Consider the following 22,918-nt stretch of genomic DNA (forward strand, 5'->3'; position numbering starts at 1 on the left):
CTCATTCACACTTTCACATGTGCTGCTGATATGATTAGTCAATTAATGTTAGCTGGTCATTTTGTGTCAGGATCAAAACACTTTTTATTTATTTTTTTTTGTGAAAAGTTCATTTTTTGGCCACTGAAGCTTTTAGCAATTATTTAAAATGCTGATCTGATCTGATCTGATCACACAATAATCTAGAAACAATGTGAATGAACACCACAACAGCTGAAGCTGCAAACTTTGCGAAACACAACATTTGTCACTGCCAAAACTTTTGGCCATGACTGTATATATTCAGCTAATTGCCAGCCTCTTACATGTATGCTTCTCGTAAACAATTAGCGGATATGCATGTAAACGGCCTTTTAATGAACAAAGTAGAATAATCATGGCTGATAGTAATACATGCAAACATAAAAGAAAACCAATCTTGATGCAAGAACAGCTGTTACTTCTTGCCCAACTGGTTAATGAAATCAAGGATATAATCAAAGGAAAATTTAGAGTTGGGATAACCTCCAAAACCAAAGGTGATACCTTTATAAAAGCTCATTATTGTCAAATATTTCTAAAACGTTTACGTTCCGAGGCAGATTGCCGGCAACAGCTGTTTTAGGAAAAGTTTGTGGCTTGGTTCTGCATCTCACTCAGGTCTGTGTCTATGGCTGTGTTCCACTCCACTTTCAGACATGCACTCTCAAACGTCCCCAAGCACTTCCCCTCGGGGGAATCCCCACTGCCATTTTGAAGTGCATTCCACTTCGTGAAGTGGACGATGGAAGTTTATATGGACAGACCCTCAACCCCTCAATTTTGACCGAGGGAGCGAGTCTGCTTCATAAGCACACTTCAGGCCGCTCCATAGACCACAATGCAACACTATTGTGACGTCATCGCAGATCGCGTTTAATTTATCCCCACCTCAAACAACTCTATAATATATAAATTATTTTAACAGAATATAAATTATTATAACAGCCCAAACATACCTATATACATATAGAATGCTGCACCAAAGCGATATACCTTTTTAAAAGCTCATTATCATCAAATGTTTCTAAAATGTTTACGTTCCGAGGCAGATTGCCAGCAACAGCCATTTTAGGAATAGTTTGTGGCTTGGGCTGCGTTCCACTCCACTTTTAGACACGCACTCGCGTACTTCCCTAAGCACTTCCCCTCGGGGGAATCCCCACTGCCATTTTGAAGTGCATTCCACTTTGTGGAATGGACGAGGGAAGTTTATATGGACAGACCCTCGACCCCTCAAGTTTGACCGAGGGAGTGAGTCTGCTTCACATAGCTGATTCTAAGTGATCAAGGGCTTAGGACGTTCTAGTTCATCCCATTCCAAGGGTTCTGCCAGAAGTGGGCACTCATGCAACGTAATCAATAACGTACATCCGAGTAAACGAGACGGAGGGAAGTTTGCGAGTGAAGGGTATAAAAAAATGGACTGGAACGCAGCCCTGGTCTTAGTGACTTAGGAGTCCTCTTCACTACTAACATTTCACAGATTTAGGGGCTTGTTTTAGCACTAAAACGCTTCGAGAAATACTCTTACAGCAAAAATGTATGAGCTACTTTTAGCCTTAAGATGTTTAGTGAATACAGGCTCAGACTTTTAAAAATGTCCATGCCTTGAAGGTAAGCTCTACATTGCTCGATTTGGTTTTGTGAAAAGAATGTTGGTTGCAGCTTATGTCTTAGGGATGTTTCTTTTTTGCAAAGATGGAAGACTGGAAAATGGCTGGGGCAAAGCACAGAAAAATCCTGGTGCTGCATTGCATAAAAACACCAGAAAAGAAACAGAAACGTTCATCTTCTAAATTCCAACTTGGAGTTTGAGCATTATTGTAAAAGAACAATTATTTAAAAAAAAAAAAAAAGACCAACAATTCAAAAGGATTGAATAAATTTGTTTCTGACTTTTAATGGATTCTCTTTTTTCTGGCCATTGTGTGGCAAATATTACATAATATGGTTGAATTAAGAAACAGAAATGGTTAAAAAATATTAAATATTTTATAGGTACTATAAATAACATCATCTAAAATGTTCAAAGATACAGCAGTAAAAATAAGCAACAATCTTACACTAATTATTCTCAGAGTTTGCACAGCAATACGGCAGGAAAAACCAAGCATTATTAGAGGTTTTAATGCTTAAGAAATTCTGTTCGGCTCATGAAACGGTGCCTAAAACCCCTCTTAACTGTGGCAACAACATCAATATGGCAACACACACCAATGTTCAATAAACAATTAAATATACTAGTAACAATAATCACAATAAGCAATTCATCTGCTAAATAACATCTGCCAAGTTCATTAGCCAAACAGCAAGTCATTTATGGTTGCCAAGCAACTTGGCATATTAATATAATATTGAATTTGTGCCGTTTGTTGGTGAGCACATTAGCTATTTCAAAAGTGCTTTTAACGTGGCTTATCCAGTCAGATTTTATAGCAGGAAATACTCATTTCTGAAATGAGATTTAACGGCATTGGCCAAACAATATGCAACTATGTCTAGACCTCATCAAACCTCTAATGGAGATGTCTTTGAGCCATGATTTTTTTTCCACCAATAATGTTGCCTGTTCTTTAAAAAAAGAAAACACTGAGACTCCAGTAATCCACACCAAACATTTCTCAAACAGATTTTAATTCACAACTTGATAACAGTAACTAAAGATACAACACTGACATTTACAGCTTTTGAGTGTCACAGATTCAACTGGATGAAAATAAAAACTGATTAACAGGAAACCAAATTCTGCTTGTATTTTGCATGTGAAAGTTTTTTTTTAAATGAAACCCATATGTTGGTTAACTCAAAACTTAAATTTATAACAATTTTTAAATGTTTGCCTTGTGGCGCCAATAAACTGCTGCATTGCCATCTTCTACTTTAGTTTGAATGAGACCTTCTGAACCAAAGGCCTTAGGCGTTGCTGAACTCCAACTTAATTCTCCCATATCTCTTCCTCCTTTTGCACAAAAAGCAAGCATTCATCCCGTTGTGCCTTAAAACGATTGCTCTATGCAGATGAATCATCCTCAACAAATGAATCCTGGTGAGGCAGAACAATGACCTTAAAAAAACACCTTGAGCAAGATTTAACAGACAACATGAATGAATTTTTCCTTTTCCAATTTGCTACCTTCAGATGTTGCCTTAATTAGTGATGGATCAAAACCATCCTATTGAACATCAGTTTGTCATTTACAGAATTTGGTTAAATGTGTAGAAGGTGACATGGACCAACCAACTTATAGATGTATGGAATGAACAATATTAACTGCAAGATTAATGATGACAACATTTTCGTATTCAAGTGCTTGAGGTACGTTCAATCAATGGACAAGCAAGTCCACTTCTTGACAGGATACTGAGAACTCAGAAAATGAAGCATTTTTTTTGCAATTCTTTGTGGTCATGGCACCAACAAAACTAAGGAAACAAAAAAACAGGGTTGGCACATTAAAAGAAACATTGGAGGAATTTTTGAGAAGTGGAGTGCAGAAAGAAACAAGTACATCAAGAAGGAAAAAGTACAAAGATTCAGTTAAATTTCACTCTTCTCAAAGTATAAGGCCATTTATTTTGCCCTGAAATTAAATTAATATGCAAAAGTGCCCCCAATTTGAACATGTTAGAGTCTAAACAAAAATATCATACGCAGTCAATGCCGGCAGACTAACATCTTACAAAAAACGTTGATGTCAAAAAAATAAAAAAATAAAACCCCGGGTGGCATTGACATCAGCAGGAGCCAAGGACTCTACAAATTCAGTCTGTTCCCATGATCCAGTGAGACAGCATTCCATGCCCGCAGTATTCCAACACAAGGAACATTCTGGGAACTGCATAGTCATAAATAAGGGTTTGTTCATCAGTCCAATTCTTCAGAAGTTAGATAAAAATACACAAAAGAAAAGTAGGTTGGGATGTGTCGGGAAAACAAAATACTGTGAGAGCAGAAAAAAAGCATCCCATCTTTGGATTATGATGTTAGTAACTACTTGATGATAATGCAAAATTTGGAGGTAACTGCAATGCTCCCATCCAGAGATAACCTAGGGTTTGTTTCCACAAAACGCAACTTTGCAAAACAAGAAAACTTAACAAACGAGGAAACAAACAAACAAAAAATCCCCAGCAAGAGTCTATACAGAGTCAACAAGGGGATGGATCTGTATCACAGGAGACAAGTTAACCTGCAAGATTTTTTGTGCCTTCCTTCTCACTTCCTCGTCTGTGACCGAATCATCTACTTTTATAACCTTCCATTCAAGACCATTGCCATTCAGTCTAGAAACGTCTTGGCCATTGGTGAGTGTAGACTGGGACCAGTTATAGCTTTGGAAACGGAGTCTCCTCACTGAACCATTGTCCAGACCACTGGTCATCACATCAGGTTTACCTGATACGGTTTCGATCTTTTTATAAATGCTACCATCTTTAAGACCAAAACCATTTTGATAGACGACTGGGGCAGAGTCTCCAATAAGGGCATCGTCTACTTTGAACGGACATGACAAAACACGTTTGTTGTCCAAGGCAACTACATTTGATGTCTGACTGCCATTTTCCGTTGGAGAGTGCGGAATTCCGGAGAGATCCGGTGGCCGTCCCAGAGCAAAACTGGGGGCGCTTTTAGAATTTTCAAAGTGAATTTGCAACCTCGCGGTGTGGCCTCCGGTCAACCCCTTTATGTTTGTTAGCTTGAGGCACTGCTGCGCTTGAACAGAATGTTTATCTAGCATTGCCGATCCAACGTTCTGCTTAAGACTGTCCACCGAGAGATTGGTAAGCAGGATCTTGGGTTGGTTTTGGAGAATGTCCTTTGCCGCTCTACTGAGCGTCGCATAATTCACATCCTTGGACTTGCTCAAACCTTTCCGCCCTCGCTTCTTGCAAGGTTTCTGCACTCTCTGAACCTTGCTGCCAATTTTGGAAGAGATTGGCTCCGTGGTGCAAGACGTGTATCCATATACATCTTTGCTCCTCAAAATCACAGGCTTGGCTCCCTCTTTCCTCAGCTCTTGAAGAAAGGACACCATTTGTCTCTCAGTGTCCGACAGATCCTTGGACATGGGGTTAAAGACCCTCAGGGCCTCTTCGAGGGCAGTTTGTCCAGCTGGGGCAAATCTGGCCCAGGAATGGACTACCCTCCCCATGCCCTGCTCTTCACAATTCATGGTGCACCTTCACAGCTGGTATGCATAAGGACTTCAGGTGTCTGTGAATATGAAAAGGATATTAAGGTGATGATTTAAAAAACACACATGAATTACAGTTTATCTAATATGAAAAGCAGTGTAAATTCTGCAACACTAGCACCAAATGGATTAGCAAAAATATTACTGTTTGATCAAAAAAATAGGTGGTCCTATTCCAAGCACACAACAATGATTGAGCTAGTAGTCCAACTGGGTTATCCATAACTTGCTTGTCTGAAAAGTCTGCTGATAGTTATGATTGTATCTTCCTAGATGTAGACCTAGATTTAAACTACTCCCTCTAAATTATCCCAGCCAGTCTTGACTGATGCAGTTTGGCAAAACAATGTTTTTTATTGTTTGCGTTGGGTCAAAACAGTACCATGACTCATCTAATCACAGCATTCTGGTTATGCAGTTTGAACTGTCAGTTTTTCAACAGTTCTTTAAAAGTGCTCTTCAACTATAATACTCCACTAAATAATGCATGCTTCGCAAAGTAAAGTAGCTGGTAGGGCTTTTAGTCCACACAAAGTTGCATGAATAACTGTCTCAAGAATATTTTGTGGTGGAGATAATGACTTCAACTGTGAAATGGGCATTTACAGGTGTTCAGGTAGCATGTAAAGTATTAGCCTCAGCCTTAATTTCTTACAATAACATTACAGGAACACTGGCCAATTTTATTTTTTGCAAACTGTTCTAATTCCCTAAGATTTTTTAAGAATCTCTCAAACTATCCATGGGAAATGGATCTGAACTCACTGCTGTCCACTTCAAAACACTTCTACAATTTCAACCAATTGCCTATTAAGGTTCTTTGTCCTATTGTTAAGAGCAATGACTTTTAATAGACATAGCTTTCTGATTGTAGTTTCAACATTGCATCTACAAAAGCCTAGTAATTTTTATAATGTAGGTTATTGAACAAACATACACAGGAAATGTCAGAAATAAAAACAAGAGCAAATTTGATCAAACAGAACTATTTTGATAACATTTGAAATAATTCCACATAGGAAAGGGCATTTGCAAGGCTTGTTGAATGTTTTACTGCAAAAGATTTGGCACCATGCCTTTGATAAAATACTGAGATGCACTGATGCATCAAGAACAAAGTAAATTGTAAGGTGAATTCCACATTTAGCAATTAGGCATCAGGGGATTCATGATTTTCTTCAAGGCAGTTTCTGAATTTCAAATCACCTTACCAGGAAAACTATAACAGGACACAAAACATCTGTACTCAAGAAGCTACATTAAAGCAGCACAACACCACAATGCAGGTAATAGTAAACAATCAGTTTTAAGAAAATTAAATGTTACCCTAACATTTAATTTTCTTAAAACTGATTGTTTACTATTACCTGCATTGTGGTGTTGTGCTGCTTTAATGTAGCTTCTTGAGTACAGATGTTTTGTGTCCTGTTATAGTTTTCCTGGTAAGGTGATTTGAAATTCAGAAACTGCCTTGAAGAAAATCATGAATCCCCTGATGCCTAATTGCTAAATGTGGAATTCACCTTACAATTTACTTTGTTCTTGATGCATCAGTGCATCTCAGTATTTTATCAAAGGCATGGTGCCAAATCTTTTGCAGTAAAACATTCAACAAGCCTTGCAAATGCCCTTTCCTATGTGGAATTATTTCAAATGTTATCAAAATAGTTCTGTTTGATCAATGCATTGTGGTGTTGTTATACATGAGAAAATGAGAGAAATTCTGTATGTTTTAGATCTCAAAACTTCATTGCTCCAAAAACAGCTTTCATTGAAACCAAGCATGCAAAATGACTTTTTCATCTCATTTTCTACTTCCACATTTTTAATAATGTAATAATACATCAGCACAAGACTTCCTGCACAGATACTGATCAACACCTACTTTTATATCATTGCTCCTTTACAGAAGGAATATCTTTTGCAGTGCACTGTAAAAATGGTCAACATTTTAATGGTGCAAGACAGTAAAAATGCTATGGTACAAAACTGTTAACTGGTTAATGATAAGTTCTCTTACTATATACAATGAAAACTGTAATGAATCTAACAGGATTTTACTCTAAAATTGACAGATTTTAGAAGTTAAGAGCAAGTCATCTTATAATTTACAGTGAAAATCGTGAATTGACATTCCCATAATTCCCTGTATGGCACGTCACATTTGATGGTTTTGCATTTAAAAACAATGTTTCTTTTTTTAAATGACATCTTATGGTATTGACTTAAGAGTTAGCTGCATTATTTTATGTATGTTACCATCATGGTGTTTAGTATTTGTGTGGTCTTATATTTTTTTAGCATTTACTTCAGCTTTGGAAAAGCTACTTTTGGTGAGCTGTGATTCATCATGTTGCTTTCTCATTACCACCTTGGTAGTTGTCAGTATATTATAAAGGTACAAAATCAGATTTTAGTTCTTCAGGAGGTTGGTATTATTAAAGGGTTAGTTCACCCAAAAATTACAATTGGCCCATGTTTTACTCCCGCTCAATGCATCCTAGGTGTATATGACTTTCTTTTTTCAGACGAATCCAATCAGAGTTATATTAAAAATTGTCCTTCCAAGCTTTATAATGGCAGTGGGCGGGTGATTTTTATATTTTTTTTCAACAGTTCAAAAGAAGTCAAATAAAGCACATCCATCCATAATAAAACATGCCTCACATGGCTCCGGGGGTGAATAAAGGCCTCCTGGAGCAAATCGATGCATTTTTGTAAGAAAAATATCCATATTTATAACATTCTAAACACTTTTCTCTCACTTCTGCTAACTGTCATATGCCGAAGCCTTTCCGGGCGGATGACATAGTACATAGGTGTAGCACATGTGGCGGTGATTAGTGACGAATGCGGAAGCACAGAGGAGAGAAAACAAAACAAAATGCCGTTCACGAATCAGAATCACAAAACAAAGATTTGTAAAGAAAAATGTCAGAGGATTTCGATTTAAGCCAAGAGGAGACTGGTTTTCCTTTGCTAAAGTAAGGAAACTTTGCTTCCCTTTGCTCCTGTAAACAAACTCACGAGACTAGCATATCACAGGAGTGTGCGATACGCATACGTCATCCGCCTGGAACGGCTTATGTGACAGTTAGCGGAAGTTAGAGAAGTGTTTATAACGTTTTAAAAGAGTCATATGATGCGATTTCAATTTTTCCTTTCTCTTTGGAGTGTTACAAGCTCTTGGTGCATAAAGAAGATCTGTAAAGTTGCAAAGACTGAAGTCTCAAATCCAAAGAGATATTCTTTATAAAAGTTGAGTCAGCCACACCTACCTAAAACGGCTCTCGTCTGAAAGAAAGTCATATACACCTAGGATGCCTTGAGGGTGAACTAAACCTTTAACATTACACCAGTTAATGAAATACAGGTTTTTACTGTACATTTATTTCATCTAGGTAACAGGTACGGTAACGTTGCAACCATATTTTTTATTGTGAAGTTCTGGCAACCACATCTGCCACAGCCCTGAGCTCCACTTCACAAGCCTCAATCGATGAGCTATGCATTAGAAGGGTAACGCTGAAGCTGATGTTTCACCCATAGAGATCAATGACATTGATTCAATGCTAGAGTTGGGTATAAAGTTTGATACTTTTTAGGCACTGACCAAATTGCCTCGCTACTATCAAGTATCAAAAAATGGCTTGTTGTTCAGTACCAAATTTCTATACCTAAGGGGTTAATCTCATCAATGTCAGTGAGCCAATAAGCATGCAGCATGTTTGATGTACCTAAATCAAGTACTGGTAATTGCTCTGGTGAGGCATCACGGAAAAACACAAGTTTATGTCAGTCATGCCCAGAGACATGACTCACACGTGAGGCTGTAGTGAGTAAGCATCCCAAACCCAATAGATATAAAGCCACATTTACACTAGTGCATTTTCATTTTAAAATGATGTGAATCGGGTGTGTGAATCGGCACCCGGATGCACTGCACCTTGTTTACAAGCAAGAGGAATGCACACGCATGCATCGTGGTACTGTCATAAACGCGCGTCGAAGACTGACACGGAAGGGAAGAATTTGTTGAATAAAGTTGTTATTTTTGTTTTCTTTGCACACAAAAATAATTCTCGTAGCTTGATAAAATTACGGTTGAACCACTGATGTCACATGGACTGTTTTATCGATGTCCTTACTACATTTCTGGGCCTTGAATGTGGTAGTTCTCTTGCTGTCTATGCAGGGTCAGAAAGCTCTCAAATTTCATAAAAAAATATTAGGGATGCACCGATATGAAAAATTTTGGCCAATACGATAACTGATAATTCTTTCTTTTTGAAAGCCGATAACTGATATGTTGGCCGATAAATCTAAATCCAGTTTATCTAATTTTTGAAAGCCTAACTACAAAAAGGTATCATCATTAAAAGCCACACTTCAACATAAGCAGCCTAGTTTGACCAGTGTGTTTTTAAAAATAATTTTACTCTCCTGTTACCAAATTTCCTCATATGAAAAGTCTTACAAATAAATAAAATGCATAAATAATGCAAACAAGTCATTGGAAATCATTACTTACATGTAAAGAATCAAAATGCATGTGCCATGGATCAATAAATTGGAATAGCCTCTGCACAGACAATAGTGAAATTATTTTAATTACTAAACCATACTGTTGATGAAAATAAGAGAAAAAATAAAAGTGGTGGTTATTATTAATAGTGCATCAATGATTTTGATAAAGTAGCAAATTAATGCCACTGTTTTAAATAGCAGCAATGCTGTTTGAACTGCGTGTGCTGTAGCTGAAGAGCTGAATGAACACCGGTAAACTGAAGCACTTTGTTAGCAGGTTAATTAGGCTATATGAGAATCAGATATTTATAGAACATAAACATAATATTACAACTTATATATACACAAAAAGATGGAAATGCACAAGTTATCTTGAACTAAGTTATGCGCTAGTCAGATGTGTAACTCGTGGATGCGCTCTTGGCTCTTCCCGTAACAACGTGAAACCTGAAACACGGCAAATAAACCTAAAGAATTCACAACTTATTACAGTAGTGTTCTCTTTATAAAGTTATGTATATGACAGTCGCAGTTATAGTTATTAATTTTGTGCATTGCTGTTCAAGCTGTGCGAGCTGAAGCTGAAGAGCTGAATGAACACCGGTAAACTGTAGTGCTTTGCTAGCAGCATATTTAACTCAAGGAAATGCATCCTGTGAGATTAATCAGATATACAGGTGCATCTCAATAAATTAGAATGTCGTGGAAAAGTTCATTTATTTCAGTAATTCAATTCAAACTGTGAAACTCGTGTATTAAATAAATTCAATGCACACAGACTCTTTTCCACGACATTCTAATTTATTGAGATGCACCTGTATATCGTCAATGATTATATCATATTACAGTCAATAATAATTGTAATTTATATTGTTATTATATTGTCATTCAGAAACATGGCTTTTCACTGCTATGCTGATGACATTCAACTCTACCTCTCATTCCATCCCGATGATCCGACGATAGCTGCTCGCATCTCAGCTTGTCTAACAGACATATGATCCGACGATAGCTGCTCGCATCTCAGCTTGTCTAAAAGACATTTCTTGCTGGATGAAGGACCATCACCTTCAGTTCAAACTTGCCAAGACAGAACTGCTTGTGGTTCCATCAAACCCATTATTTCATCACAATTTCACCATCCAGTTAGGCACATCAACCATAACTCATTCAAAAACAGCCAGAAACCTTGGAGTTATGATTGATGATCAGCTGACTTTCTCAGACCACATTGCTAAAACTGCCCAGTCTTGCAGATTTGCTTTATTCAACATCAAGAAGTTCAGGCCCTTTCTTTCGGAACATGCTTCACAACTCTTTGTTCAAGCTCTTGTTCTGTCCAGGCTGGACTATTGCAATGCTCTCTTGGCAGGTCTTCCAGCCACTTCTATCAAACCTCTACAATTAATCCAAAATGGCTGACTTTCTCAGACCACATTGCTAAAACTGCCCAGTCTTGCAGATTTGCTTTATTCAACATCAAGAAGTTCAGGCCCTTTCTTTCGGAACATGCTTCACAACTCTTTGTTCAAGCTCTTGTTCTGTCCAGGCTGGATTATTGCAATGCTCTCTTGGCAAGTTTTTTCAGCCAGTTCTATCAAACCTTTACAATTAATACAGAATGCGGCACCAAGATCAATTTTTAATGAGCCGAAAAGAATGCACGTCACACCTTTATCAATTTGCACTGGCTACCAATAGCTGCTCGCATAAAATTCAAGGCATTAATGTTTGCCTACAAAACGTAAGTTATGAATATAACTATGGATCTGTGAGACAGAAGGATGACCGTCACTACGGTCTTAATAGAATGATAACCTTCGTTCTGCCTTCTCTCGAGACCTTATGTAAACAAAGTCATGCCCATGACCCTGGAGGTGGAGCTTCCCGCACTATAAAAAGCAGGATGAACTTCCAGCTCATTTTCTTACCTTGAACGCCTAGTGTTCCAAGCGACAAGGATAGTGACGGTCATCCTTCGGTCTCACAGATCCATAGTTATATTCATAACTTACGATCTGTTTCGACCTCACTCTGACCATCACTACAATCTTACAGTTTTTCTCAATTGCTTTGGCTCAATTCTCGAATGAAACTTTTTTTTCCCGAAACAATAAGTTCAGATCTCTGAACAATTAGCTTCTTGTTCACATCAGATTGGAATTTCTTATTGATTTGAGCAAATTGCAAATGCTTTGGCACATGTTTGCAAACAGTAAGTACAATTGTCTGCAGTTTGCACAACAACTAATTGCATATGGCTTGTTGATCAAAACTGATGAGCCGATTCTCACTTAAACTGTCAAACTCTTCACAACTTCTCAATCATTTTTCATCGTGTAAGCCATCACATTCAAAACGATCCATTCAATTATGAAAAATTGGTATACACGCATGTATATTCCATAAATATCTGACATTGACATTTGTTTCGAAAAATGTGCCAAAGCAATTGAGAAAAACTGTAATAGGATGACCTATACCAAAAGGGTCACAAGAAACAGAAAAATGAGATTTTCCTAAATCTCGCTGGGCAACAGACATCAGAACTGCAGTGCTCACAGGTGCTGCACGGTTACATTAATTCTATAAATCTCAATAGTGTACATGATTGCCACACAAATATCTCCCACAGAACTAATTTTAGTGCAGTGGGATTGTGGTTCAGCGTGGGAGTGGGCTTGTATTCCTGTAGGAACCGAAAACCCCCTTTCAGCATAGGTATAAGAAATAACATCGACTACCCAATGTGACAAATGCTGTTTAGACAGCGGCAACCTCTGCCTCGCCTTACTGTAGTAGAAAATAAGCTGAAGATTAGCTTTCCTCAAAGACTGAGTACAATTACATAGTACGCAATGCCCTCACTGAACACAGGTTAAGTAACTGCTCCTGTTCTGTATGTGAGGAAATGGTTAACATTGAACCACCTCTAGTACCTAAAATTGTAACTGGGGCTTAAATACTTTTGGCAAAAATGCAGGGTTAGGCTAAATGACACTCCCGTGCCATCTGCCTTCCACCGCTAACAATCTCCACTAACAGAGAGAGCACAGTGCTCTCCTACCTGCTTAGCAGAGCAGAGAGCCAATAGAAAATCCATTTAGAGAGACATATTTCAATCTGTTTTCACAATAGGCCCATACTGGGACTTAGTGAGAGAGTTAAATACAAGAGGCAAGTCCGAACTTGGTATCCGCAGAGTACGGTCTGGACACGGGTCAACTCCCTTTGGAAACTTACTTATTAAAGGAAGTCGGCCTAATAGCTGGTCATTGGCCCTTCATGAAATGCTGAAATAACCAAGGCATAACCCTTTGTACTGGCTGCCTTGCCTTGATCCAGTTGAAACTGTAAAAAAGAAGGACATGTGGCAGACAACCGAGTCCACCTTAGTGTTCACACACCAGTTTGAAATTTTTTTTTTCCAGCTTAGAGAGTAATTGGCCCGAATAGATGGGACTCTAGCATTGCTCAGTGTCTCGTGTGTCATCTAACTGTTGAGAGACAGACTCCACAGAGACCATACCCACAAGTGCAGAGCAGTCAAGGTTTGGATGCCAAATCTGTCCGTCTGTCTGTGACAGAAGGTCCGCTCGAGCTGGCAGCTGCCATGGGCAGCCCTGTATCAGTCGATGGCCTTCCTGGCCAGCATGGAGCCACCATCAGCACAGAGTAATGACCCTCCTTGATCCTCTGAATGACTTGAGGAAACAACGGAAGAGGGGGAAAAGCATACAACAATCCTGTTGGCCATTCTTGAGATTTTGAGAACACCTAGGGCCAGAGCAGTCCTCCTGTATCTATAAGGGAGTACCATTCCATGAACTGTAGCAACCCCTTGAGGCAAGAAACTGCCTTTAGTTTGAGCACATTTGTGTGTTCCAAAGACCAATGGAGTTTCCACGTGCCCCTAAATGACCAGCCCTCCCAGACAGCTCTCCAGCCTGTCAGTGATGCATCTGTTGTGATCACTGCTCTTCTGTGAGGAAGAACTCCTAGTGGAACTCCTCTGAAAAGAAAGTCTCTGTTCCTCCAGGGGAGCAGAGCCTTCATGCAGAACTATGTTACCAACAGCTTTACTTCTTTGTCTTTATTGGATGGAGATGAAATAAATTAAACCAACACTGTGTGTCATGCGCTTTCAATAGGCCCAGAAGGATCACCACTGATGCTGCTGCTATCAGCCAAAACAACTTCTGTAATTTGCGCGCATTCACCTGCGCAGTCAGTTTTCCTGACTGGAAATGTCTTAATGCTTTTCCCAGACTGTTGGCCCTCTGAGGTGAGACGTGCATTCATTGTCACAGAATAAAAATGGATCCCGAGAAAGTTCACTTGTTGTCGAGGCTGGAGACTGCTGTTCTTCCAGTTTACAGTGGAGCCAAGGGATTAAATATGGGACAGTACTTTCTCTGTGTCCATTACTCCTTGATTTAGAGTGGGGATGCAGATCAACCAATCGTCTAGATATAGAAGAATTTTGATACCCTGTAACTGAAGGGGGGCTAAGGCCTGAGACCATTCGAGTAATACTCTCTGTGAATCATCTTGAATGAGAGTACCTTTAAGCATTATTTGAGACTCATGAGGTTGGGAATGGGCCGATAACCACCCATTATTTCCCAATTGTGGAGTAACCCCCTTTTGCTGTGCGCAGGGAGGCACCTCTGAAATGGCTCCTTTTTTTTCCAACACACTTTGAACTTCCTCCACCAATACTGGCTCCAAAAAGGGTATCCTTGACAATAGTCATTTGGACCCCTGAAAAGGGAGGTAAAACTGCAGTTGGTACCCGTGAGTTACCATGGACAACCCTTCGGGGAAGTGATGTGGGAATCTGACTGTTGACATGAAAGCTATGTTCTTGGACACCAGCAGGGCCACCACATCACTTGAGGAAACAACGGAAGAGGGGGAAAAGCATACAACAATCCTGTTGGCCATTCTTGAGATTTTGAGAACACCTAGGGCCAGAGCAGTCCTCCTGTATCTATAAGGGAGTACCATTCCATGAACTGTAGCAACCCCTTGAGGCAAGAAACTGCCTTTAGTTTGAGCACATTTGTGTGTTCCAAAGACCAATGGAGTTTCCACGTGCCCCTAAATGACCAGCCCTCCCAGACAGCTCTCCAGCCTGTCAGTGATGCATCTGTTGTGATCACTGCTCTTCTGTGAGGAAGAACTCCTAGTGGAACTCCTCTGAAAAGAAAGTCTCTGTTCCTCCAGGGGAGCAGAGCCTTCATGCAGAACTATGTTACCAACAGCTTTACTTCTTTGTCTTTATTGGATGGAGATGAAATAAATTAAACCAACACTGTGTGTCATGCGCTTTCAATAGGCCCAGAAGGATCACCACTGATGCTGCTGCTATCAGCCAAAACAACTTCTGTAATTTGTGCGCATTCACCTGCGCAGTCAGTTTTCCTGACTGGAAATGTCTTAATGCTTTTCCCAGACTGTTGGCCCTCTGAGGTGAGACGTGCATTCATTGTCACAGAATAAAAATGGATCCCGAGAAAGTTCACTTGTTGTCGAGGCTGGCGACTGCTGTTCTTCCAGTTTACAGTGGAGCCAAGGGATTAAATATGGGACAGTACTTTCTCTGTGTCCATTACTCCTTGATTTAGAGTGGGGATGCAGATCAACCAATCGTCTAGATATAGAAGAATTTTGATACCCTGTAACTGAAGGGGGCTAAGGTCTGAGACCATTCGAGTAATACTCTTGGTGAATCATTTTGAATGAGTACCATTTAGTATTATTTGAGACTCATGAGGTTGGGAATGGGCCGATAACCACCCATTATTTCCCAATTGTGGAGTAACCCCCTTTTGCTGTGCGCAGGGAGGCACCTCTGAAATGGCTCCTTTTTTTTCCAACACACTTTGAACTTCCTCCACCAATACTGGCTCCAAAAAGGGTATCCTTGACAATAGTCATTTGGACCCCTGAAAAGGTAGGTAAAACTGCAGTTGGTACCCGTGAGTTACCATGGACAACCCTTCGGGGAAGTGATGTGGGAATCTGACTGTTGACATGAAAGCTATGTTCTTGGACACCAGCAGGGCCACCACATCATGTCAATATCAGGCAGGCCATTGCGGCCTTTGAGGTGTTTTAAACCTTTGTTTAAAGGCCGGGGAATTGCCGCAAGCCCTTTGAACAATCTCCTTCAATGTATGAATGGTCATTTGGACCCCTGAAAAGGGAGGTAAAACTGCAGTTGGTACCCGTGAGTTACCATGGACAACCCTTCGGGGAAGTGATGTGGGAATCTGACTGTTGACATGAAAGCTATGTTCTTGGACACCAGCAGGGCCACCACATCATGTTAATATCAGGCAGGCCATTGCGGCCTTTGAGGTGTTTTAAACCTTTGTTTAAAGGCCGGGGAATTGCCGCAAGCCCTTTGAACAATCTCCTTCAATGTATGAATGCTCAGGTCTGTCCAACATTTCCTGAGAATCTGGATGAAAGACATGACCAGACATTACTGGTAAATTCATCAGTTTGCTCCTTATGGCAAAGAAGTCTGAGCCAGCCATATCTGCCTGTGACATAAGACAGCTGATGACAAACTCACTTACATCACGTGTTTGTTGTGAATGCGCTACCAAAGCCGTATCAATTAACATTTTGGAATCTTGATCTTCCACACGCCGTTTTCTATAAGGCCGCCAGGAGAATAGCCAAAGCATTACCCATATGAGCCGTATGTGCAGCAGCATAAACAGTGAGAAATCAGGCAGTCAGCCTTAGTACACTCCTTGCCAGGACAGCATGGATTAGCCAAGACGGGCCAGTCCCAAAGCTGTCCATGATGCTATCACCTGCTCATCTGGTGGCATATCCCCAAGTCAAGTGTCTACTGGTTAACGAGCATTTTTATAAATCCAGATACGTGCGTGGAAAACAGCGTACGCACATTTCTATTTTGTGCATATGCAACGTTTATACATGAGGCCCCTGGTAATTCCTCACCTCTGCAGCATCTGAATGGGAGTCTCCCCATTCTGATTGATGCCCACTATCTAACAGTGAGTTGGGGGCAAAAATAGGCAGCACATCTTCATCTATGGCCTCTTCTCCCCGAGGCACAGGTGGCGGAATGCTTTCCTGGCCGGGCGAAGAAATGGATCAGGAAAAGGAATGATGAGCCTCAAATCTGTCCATTCTCTGAGATAAGCTCTGAAGAGTAGTCAGAATCTTAAGATGTACATTTGTACTTTCTGTTGGTGGAGCAGTGGTTGGTTTATCCACACACTTATGACTTGTTGGTTTGAAATTGTAATCATACTGGTGGTCACGCAATGTTGGCGAGTGCACTTATGATCATGACCACCTAAAGAGCATTCCCTCTTTCTACCATGCTGCGAATCCGGTTCGCATGACAGAGTTGTTCCTCTCTAGGCAGGACGGGGCCCAGGTGCAGGACTGAGTCACCCTGCCTTAGAAAACAGGCGATCGGCTGTGGGAGAGGACAACGCATCTTGTTTAACTCGCATGTCTCTGGCGTGCTCCTTTTTCCAAGTACATGCAGGGCCTCCTGGCCTTGGTTAAACCACTGCTGGCAGCAGTGGGATTCAAACTCACGCCCCCCAAGAGACTGGAGCCTAATCCAGCACCTTAGACCACTCTCACAAGCTGCACTGCAAGGATTATCCATATCCCCTGTCAGGTGAGCAATCCCTAGACATGAGGGGCATCCCAGTGTCCTTCACGAGGGTCCATTGCTGATTGATAAAACCGGTAATGGAACTGCAGTAAATTAAGCCAACAAAAAGATGACTTTCACCTGTACGCGAACATACTCGGAAGGCTTATACCAACCCCCACTGATCGTGGCATTAGTAAGGGTTTATTAAATGCAACTAGAAAAATGTACCTTCACTAGTAAGCGAACATACTCTAAAGATCCAAAATAAAATCCCCCACACAAGGAACTGACGTGCACCAGAACGCGAACATACCAAGCAAGTCAAACAATCCCCAGCCACTGCGAACAGTGATATAGGGTATAATAGGGTTTAATATTACCAAAAATTTTGCAATAGAAATATATTCTATTTTTTCATTGATAATAATTATAGTAATTTGTTACATTTATATTGCGCTTTCCTGGGTACTCAAAGCGCTTTACATGGAAGGGTTGGAATCTCCTCATAGATAGATATCTGAAAGAGAACAGAATTACACCAACACTGCGTAGCTTAGCATACTAGGTAGCTACAAAACAATGCAATGGAGATACTACCATGTAGCAATAATGCTATATAACCACCAAAATTCACAGGGACACGAGGCACCTGTACCACTAGGTGATGAATTTGAATGGTGGATAATCAATTTAATTCTGTTTTCCTACCTGTACCTGGTCTCTTGGGCGAGAAAGGTAAGAGAATGAGCCAGAAGTTCATCCCGCTTTTTATAGTGTGGGAAGCTCCGCCTCCAGGGTCATGGGCATGACTTTGTTTACATAAGGTCTCGAGAGAAGGCGGAACGAAGGTTATCATTCTATTAAGACCGTAGTGACGGTCAGAGTGAGGTCGAAACAGATCCAACACTGGCTCTGCACCCCTTTACCTAAATTCATTACTTACGTTCTGCAAGTGAACGTCACTTTATTGTGCCATCTAGTGGTGGAAATTTGGATTCTTTCAAGAGATTCGTTCATTTTCAGTTCGTTCACCAAAATGATTAGTTCAGATTCGTTCACTTATTCGTTCAGTGATCATTTCTTCATATTACATAAATACGCCAGCAGGTGGCGAAAAAGAGTGTCTTGTGTGTTATATCTTAAGTCAACGAACGTATTCACTTGTTACAAAACTGATTTGGCTTTATTAAAGTGTGTGCATAATCTACTCATTAAATAAATAAAGTCTAAATAAATTGTTCAGATGACCAAAGCACAAGGTTTTCTTGCATAATTAACATTTTAATTGTTTGGTCAGACAATTACACATTCATAAAACGGGGATTAAAAATTGAGTTATGTTCTGTATGCTAAATATGAATATATAAACAAGCGTATGTGCACAGTACCTATAACTGCGCTTTGCATCCGCTTTCTGCTGATTGCTGATCGAGATTGACATGCTAAATAGCCGAATGACACTCTCATTAATTTCGTTCACGAACGAGATATGTACCAGTTTAGTCATTTAATTCACGAACGAGATGTACCAGTTCATTCGACTCGTTCACGAACAACATGTACCAGTTCATTCAACTCGTTCACGAACGACATGTACCAGTTCGGTCATTTCATTCACAAACGAGATGTACCAGTTCATTCAACTCATTCACGAACGACATGTACCAGTTCAGTCATTTCGTTCACGAACGAGAAGATCTCTCGATCGTGTTCAGACTCAAAAGAAACTCGTTCAGTGAAGGGTGTATTCATTCACTACATTCAACAAAACACATGCTTCGTCACATCTCATACTCGAAGGCTATTGGCTCGAGGTTTAGTCATTCTTTGACAGGATGAAACCATCCACAGAGCTACCCCGGTTCACTGAGCTGCGCCGCGCTGCTATGGAGGGAGTAATTTCAGTGAACGAGAAATAGGAGTCAATGATTACGTGAACGATTCGTTCACCTAAAAGATTCGTTCAAAAAGAACAATTCGTTCACGAACGAAACATCACTAGTGCCATCCCAAAGAGGCACAAAATCACTTTCACTGATTTTTAAATTAAATGTTCCCTCCTGGTGGAATGACCTGCCCAACTCAATCCGAGCAGCTGAGTCCTTAGCCATCTTCAAGAATCGGCTAAAAACACATCTCTTCCATCTTTATTTGACCCTCTAACTCTAGAACTCTTTATTCTAATTCTATTCTTAAAAAAAAACTAACACTAGCTTTCCTAATCTTTTTGTATTCTATCGGGTTTTCTTTTTATTTCTTATACAATTAACAAAAGCAAAAAAAGCCTCTAACACTAGCTCGCTCTATTCTTTTTTCTATTCTATCCGTTTTCTTTTTATTTATTATATAATAAAAAAAAAACTTGCTACGTGTACTGCGTTAAGCTAACTTAGACTTGTTATAGCACTTACATACAGGGAAGTCGTGGCCTAATGGTTAGAGAGTCGGACTCGTGACCCAAAGGTTGCGGGTTCGAGTCTCGTACCGGCAGGGATTGTAGGTGGGGGGAGTGAATGTACAGCGCTCTCTCCCACCTTCAATACCACGACTGAGGTGCCCTTGAGCAAGGCACTGAACCCCCAACTGCTCCCCGGGTGCCGCAGCATCAAAAAAATGGCTGCCCACTGCTCCGGGTGTGTGTTCACGGTGTGTGTGCACATTGGATGAGTAAAATGCAGAGCACTAATTCCAAGTATGGGTCACCATACTTGGCCACATGTCACTTTCACTTTTTTTTCCCATATCATTGCTCTTTTGTTGATTTTGCTTGCTTCCATCGTCCTCATTTGTAAGTCACTTTGGATAAAAGTGTCTGCTAAATAACTAAATGTAAATGTAACGTAAAATATACAACATAAACCTAATATTACAACTTATTTATGTACAAAATGACACAGTTATTGTGTGCTATAGTCAGAACGTGTAACTCCTGTTGTGGACACGCTCTTTGCACTTCCCATAACAATGCGCTGAAACAAGGCAACTAAACCAAAATAATTCATAACGTTTTATTATAATAATGTTTTCATTAGAATGTTACATACGCGACATTCCCAATGCAGTGTTTCCCATACATTGATTTATTTGTGGCGGCCCACCACAATATCAGAACTGACCGTCACAAATACATTTTCCAAAAGGCTTTGACTTCGTTGAATAAACATGAGCACTGCACTTTTCAAAATCGAAACCTGGTGTGGGTGTTTTTATATCACTGTATTTCTGAAGGAATCCGACTGTCTTCAGAAAATTTTAGACGTAATTTTCATTTCATCTTGCATATAATGCCTGATAAAGCAGCGTTTGTGAACGGAGCACTGCTTTGCTAAAGCCGTTACCGGGGAAACCTCTATCTCTCCCACTCTACAAGCGCCTCCTGCTGGCAGAGAATTAATTTGCATATATATGCCGCCACAAATAGAGTGCAAGTCTGTGGGAAACACTGCAATCATAGTTATTAATGTTGTGCGCTGCTGTTCGAGCTGCGTGCACTGAGCTGAAGATCACCGATAAACTGAAGCGCTCTATTAACTTAACCAAACGCATTATACAGTGGGTACGGAAAGTATTCAGACCCCCTTAAATTTTTCACTCTTTGTTATATTGCAGCCATTTGCTAAAATCATTTAAGTTATTTTTTTTTCCTCATTAATGTACACACAGCACCCCATATTGACAGAAAAACACAGAATAGTTGACATTTTTGCAGATTTATTAAAAAAGAAAAACTGAAATATCACATGGTCCTAAGTATTCAGACCCTTTGCTCAGGAAAAAAAATTAACTTAAATGATTTTAGCAAATGGCTGCAATATAACAAAGAGTGAAAAATTTAAGGGGGTCTGAATACTTTCCGTACCCACTGTATATGAAATAACTCAGATATAGCCTATAAAATAAACAATATTACAACGTACAATTGCACAAAAGGCTGCAAAGGCAAACGCGAACTTAACTGTCATGGAGGTGTAGCTTTGTTGTGGCTGCGCTCAACGCACACACAAAACACTGGCGCACAACGATTCCACAATATTATTTACAGTTATGGTCACATTATAATTGTATGTAGCCTTTATGACAGATTTGCCCTGTACATGTTGCACTTAAGTGTATTGTCCTTTTCAAAGTGATTTCAATCATATATCAAGCATTTAAAAACCATCATGGTGAAGAGTGTGCATCTGAAGTGTGTCTGAAGGAAATAATACATTATATATCGGCTTTAAGATATCAGCTAAATTTTCTTATTGGGCCGATACCGATAACAGTAAAAATGAACATTTATCGTCCGATACCGATATGGTGGCCAATATATCGGGCATCCCTAAAAAATATCTTAATTTGTGTTCCGAAGATGAACGAAGGTCTTACAGGTTTGGAACGACATGAGGGCGAGTAATTAATGACAGAATTTTTATTTTTAGATGAACTATGCCTTTAAATGTTGAAAGCATACTAAGACAAAGATATCGCTTTCACCTTTGAACAACTGATAGCAAACTGAATTATTTCACAAATATCTGACTAAACCTGAAGAAGGACAGACATAGGTACTCGCACACGCTTATTTGATCTCTGTCTATTTAGGCTTGTTGGGTGCAAATTTGAAACCTGTGTACAAGTCAAAATGGCACACAGATTTTTAATAAGAATTAAAAATGCAGTTAATCACCTCTTAAACTACAAAGTTTCTATGAATAACCCTTTTAACCTGAAAATATTAGCAGAGAAAAACAATGTAGATGACTTATTTCCCAAAAATGTGTCTTTAATACAAGTACATTTTGTCTTACAGCAATTAGCAGATTTTTTATTTGTTTCAAGCATAAATAAGTTAAAGTGAAAAGATCTGCCAGTGCAATTAGACAAAACACACCAGATACAATCTATGAAGACAAGTTTTAATATACCAAGCTGCATTGCTTCCCAAGTAAATTTATGAAGTCCATGAAGATTGATGATTCGAATCATAATGGCTAAGGAATGCATTTGGGACATGATACTCAATAAAATTCTAAGAAATCAATTGCAATACCTACATCACAGAGATTACTTCATTATCAAGCAATAAAGAAGAAAATCGACACCTTGGTGTCGCCTAACCACTAGGGTGACAAAGCCCTGACCTAGAGCTCTTCATGTTAATAGATATTTTGTTGGACCAATTGTGACCCTGGACCACAAAACCAGTCATAAGGGTCAATTTTTTGAAATTGAATAATCTGCAGCTTGCGTTATTACCAACTTAACCAATTAAATTCATGCAATTCACAGAATGACCACAATTGACAACAATCAGCGGCATGCTCTGAATCTGCAGGGTAAAAAGTTTACAATAAGATTCCATTTGTTAGATAACATGACCTAACAATAAACAATATTTATATAGCAATTCTTCTTCTTAGGGTTAATTTCAAAATTTACTAATACATAATTCACAAGTTCAATCTGTTAAAATTATTTAATGCACAATGAACAAACATGAATGATCAAGTGTTTGTATTAAATAACATTC

General features: G+C 39.5%; 1 protein-coding gene across 1 annotated transcript in view; it reads right to left on the minus strand.

Moving 5' to 3' along the window:
- Positions 1–2,638: 2,638 nt before the first annotated feature.
- The window catches only part of LOC107658392 (coiled-coil domain-containing protein 71-like), a 31,171-nt gene continuing 10,891 nt past the window's right edge, over positions 2,639–22,918 (minus strand). The window contains exon 2 of the mRNA XM_016446917.1: positions 2,639–5,236. Within this exon, the coding sequence (XP_016302403.1) occupies positions 4,161–5,195 (1,035 nt within the window). The 5' untranslated portion in view covers positions 5,196–5,236 and the 3' untranslated portion in view covers positions 2,639–4,160. The remainder of the gene's footprint in view (positions 5,237–22,918) is intronic.

The sequence above is a fragment of the Sinocyclocheilus anshuiensis genome, unplaced genomic scaffold (assembly GCF_001515605.1).
Source record: "Sinocyclocheilus anshuiensis isolate Anshui unplaced genomic scaffold, SAMN03320099.WGS_v1.1 scaffold795, whole genome shotgun sequence".
NCBI lineage: Eukaryota > Metazoa > Chordata > Actinopteri > Cypriniformes > Cyprinidae > Sinocyclocheilus > Sinocyclocheilus anshuiensis.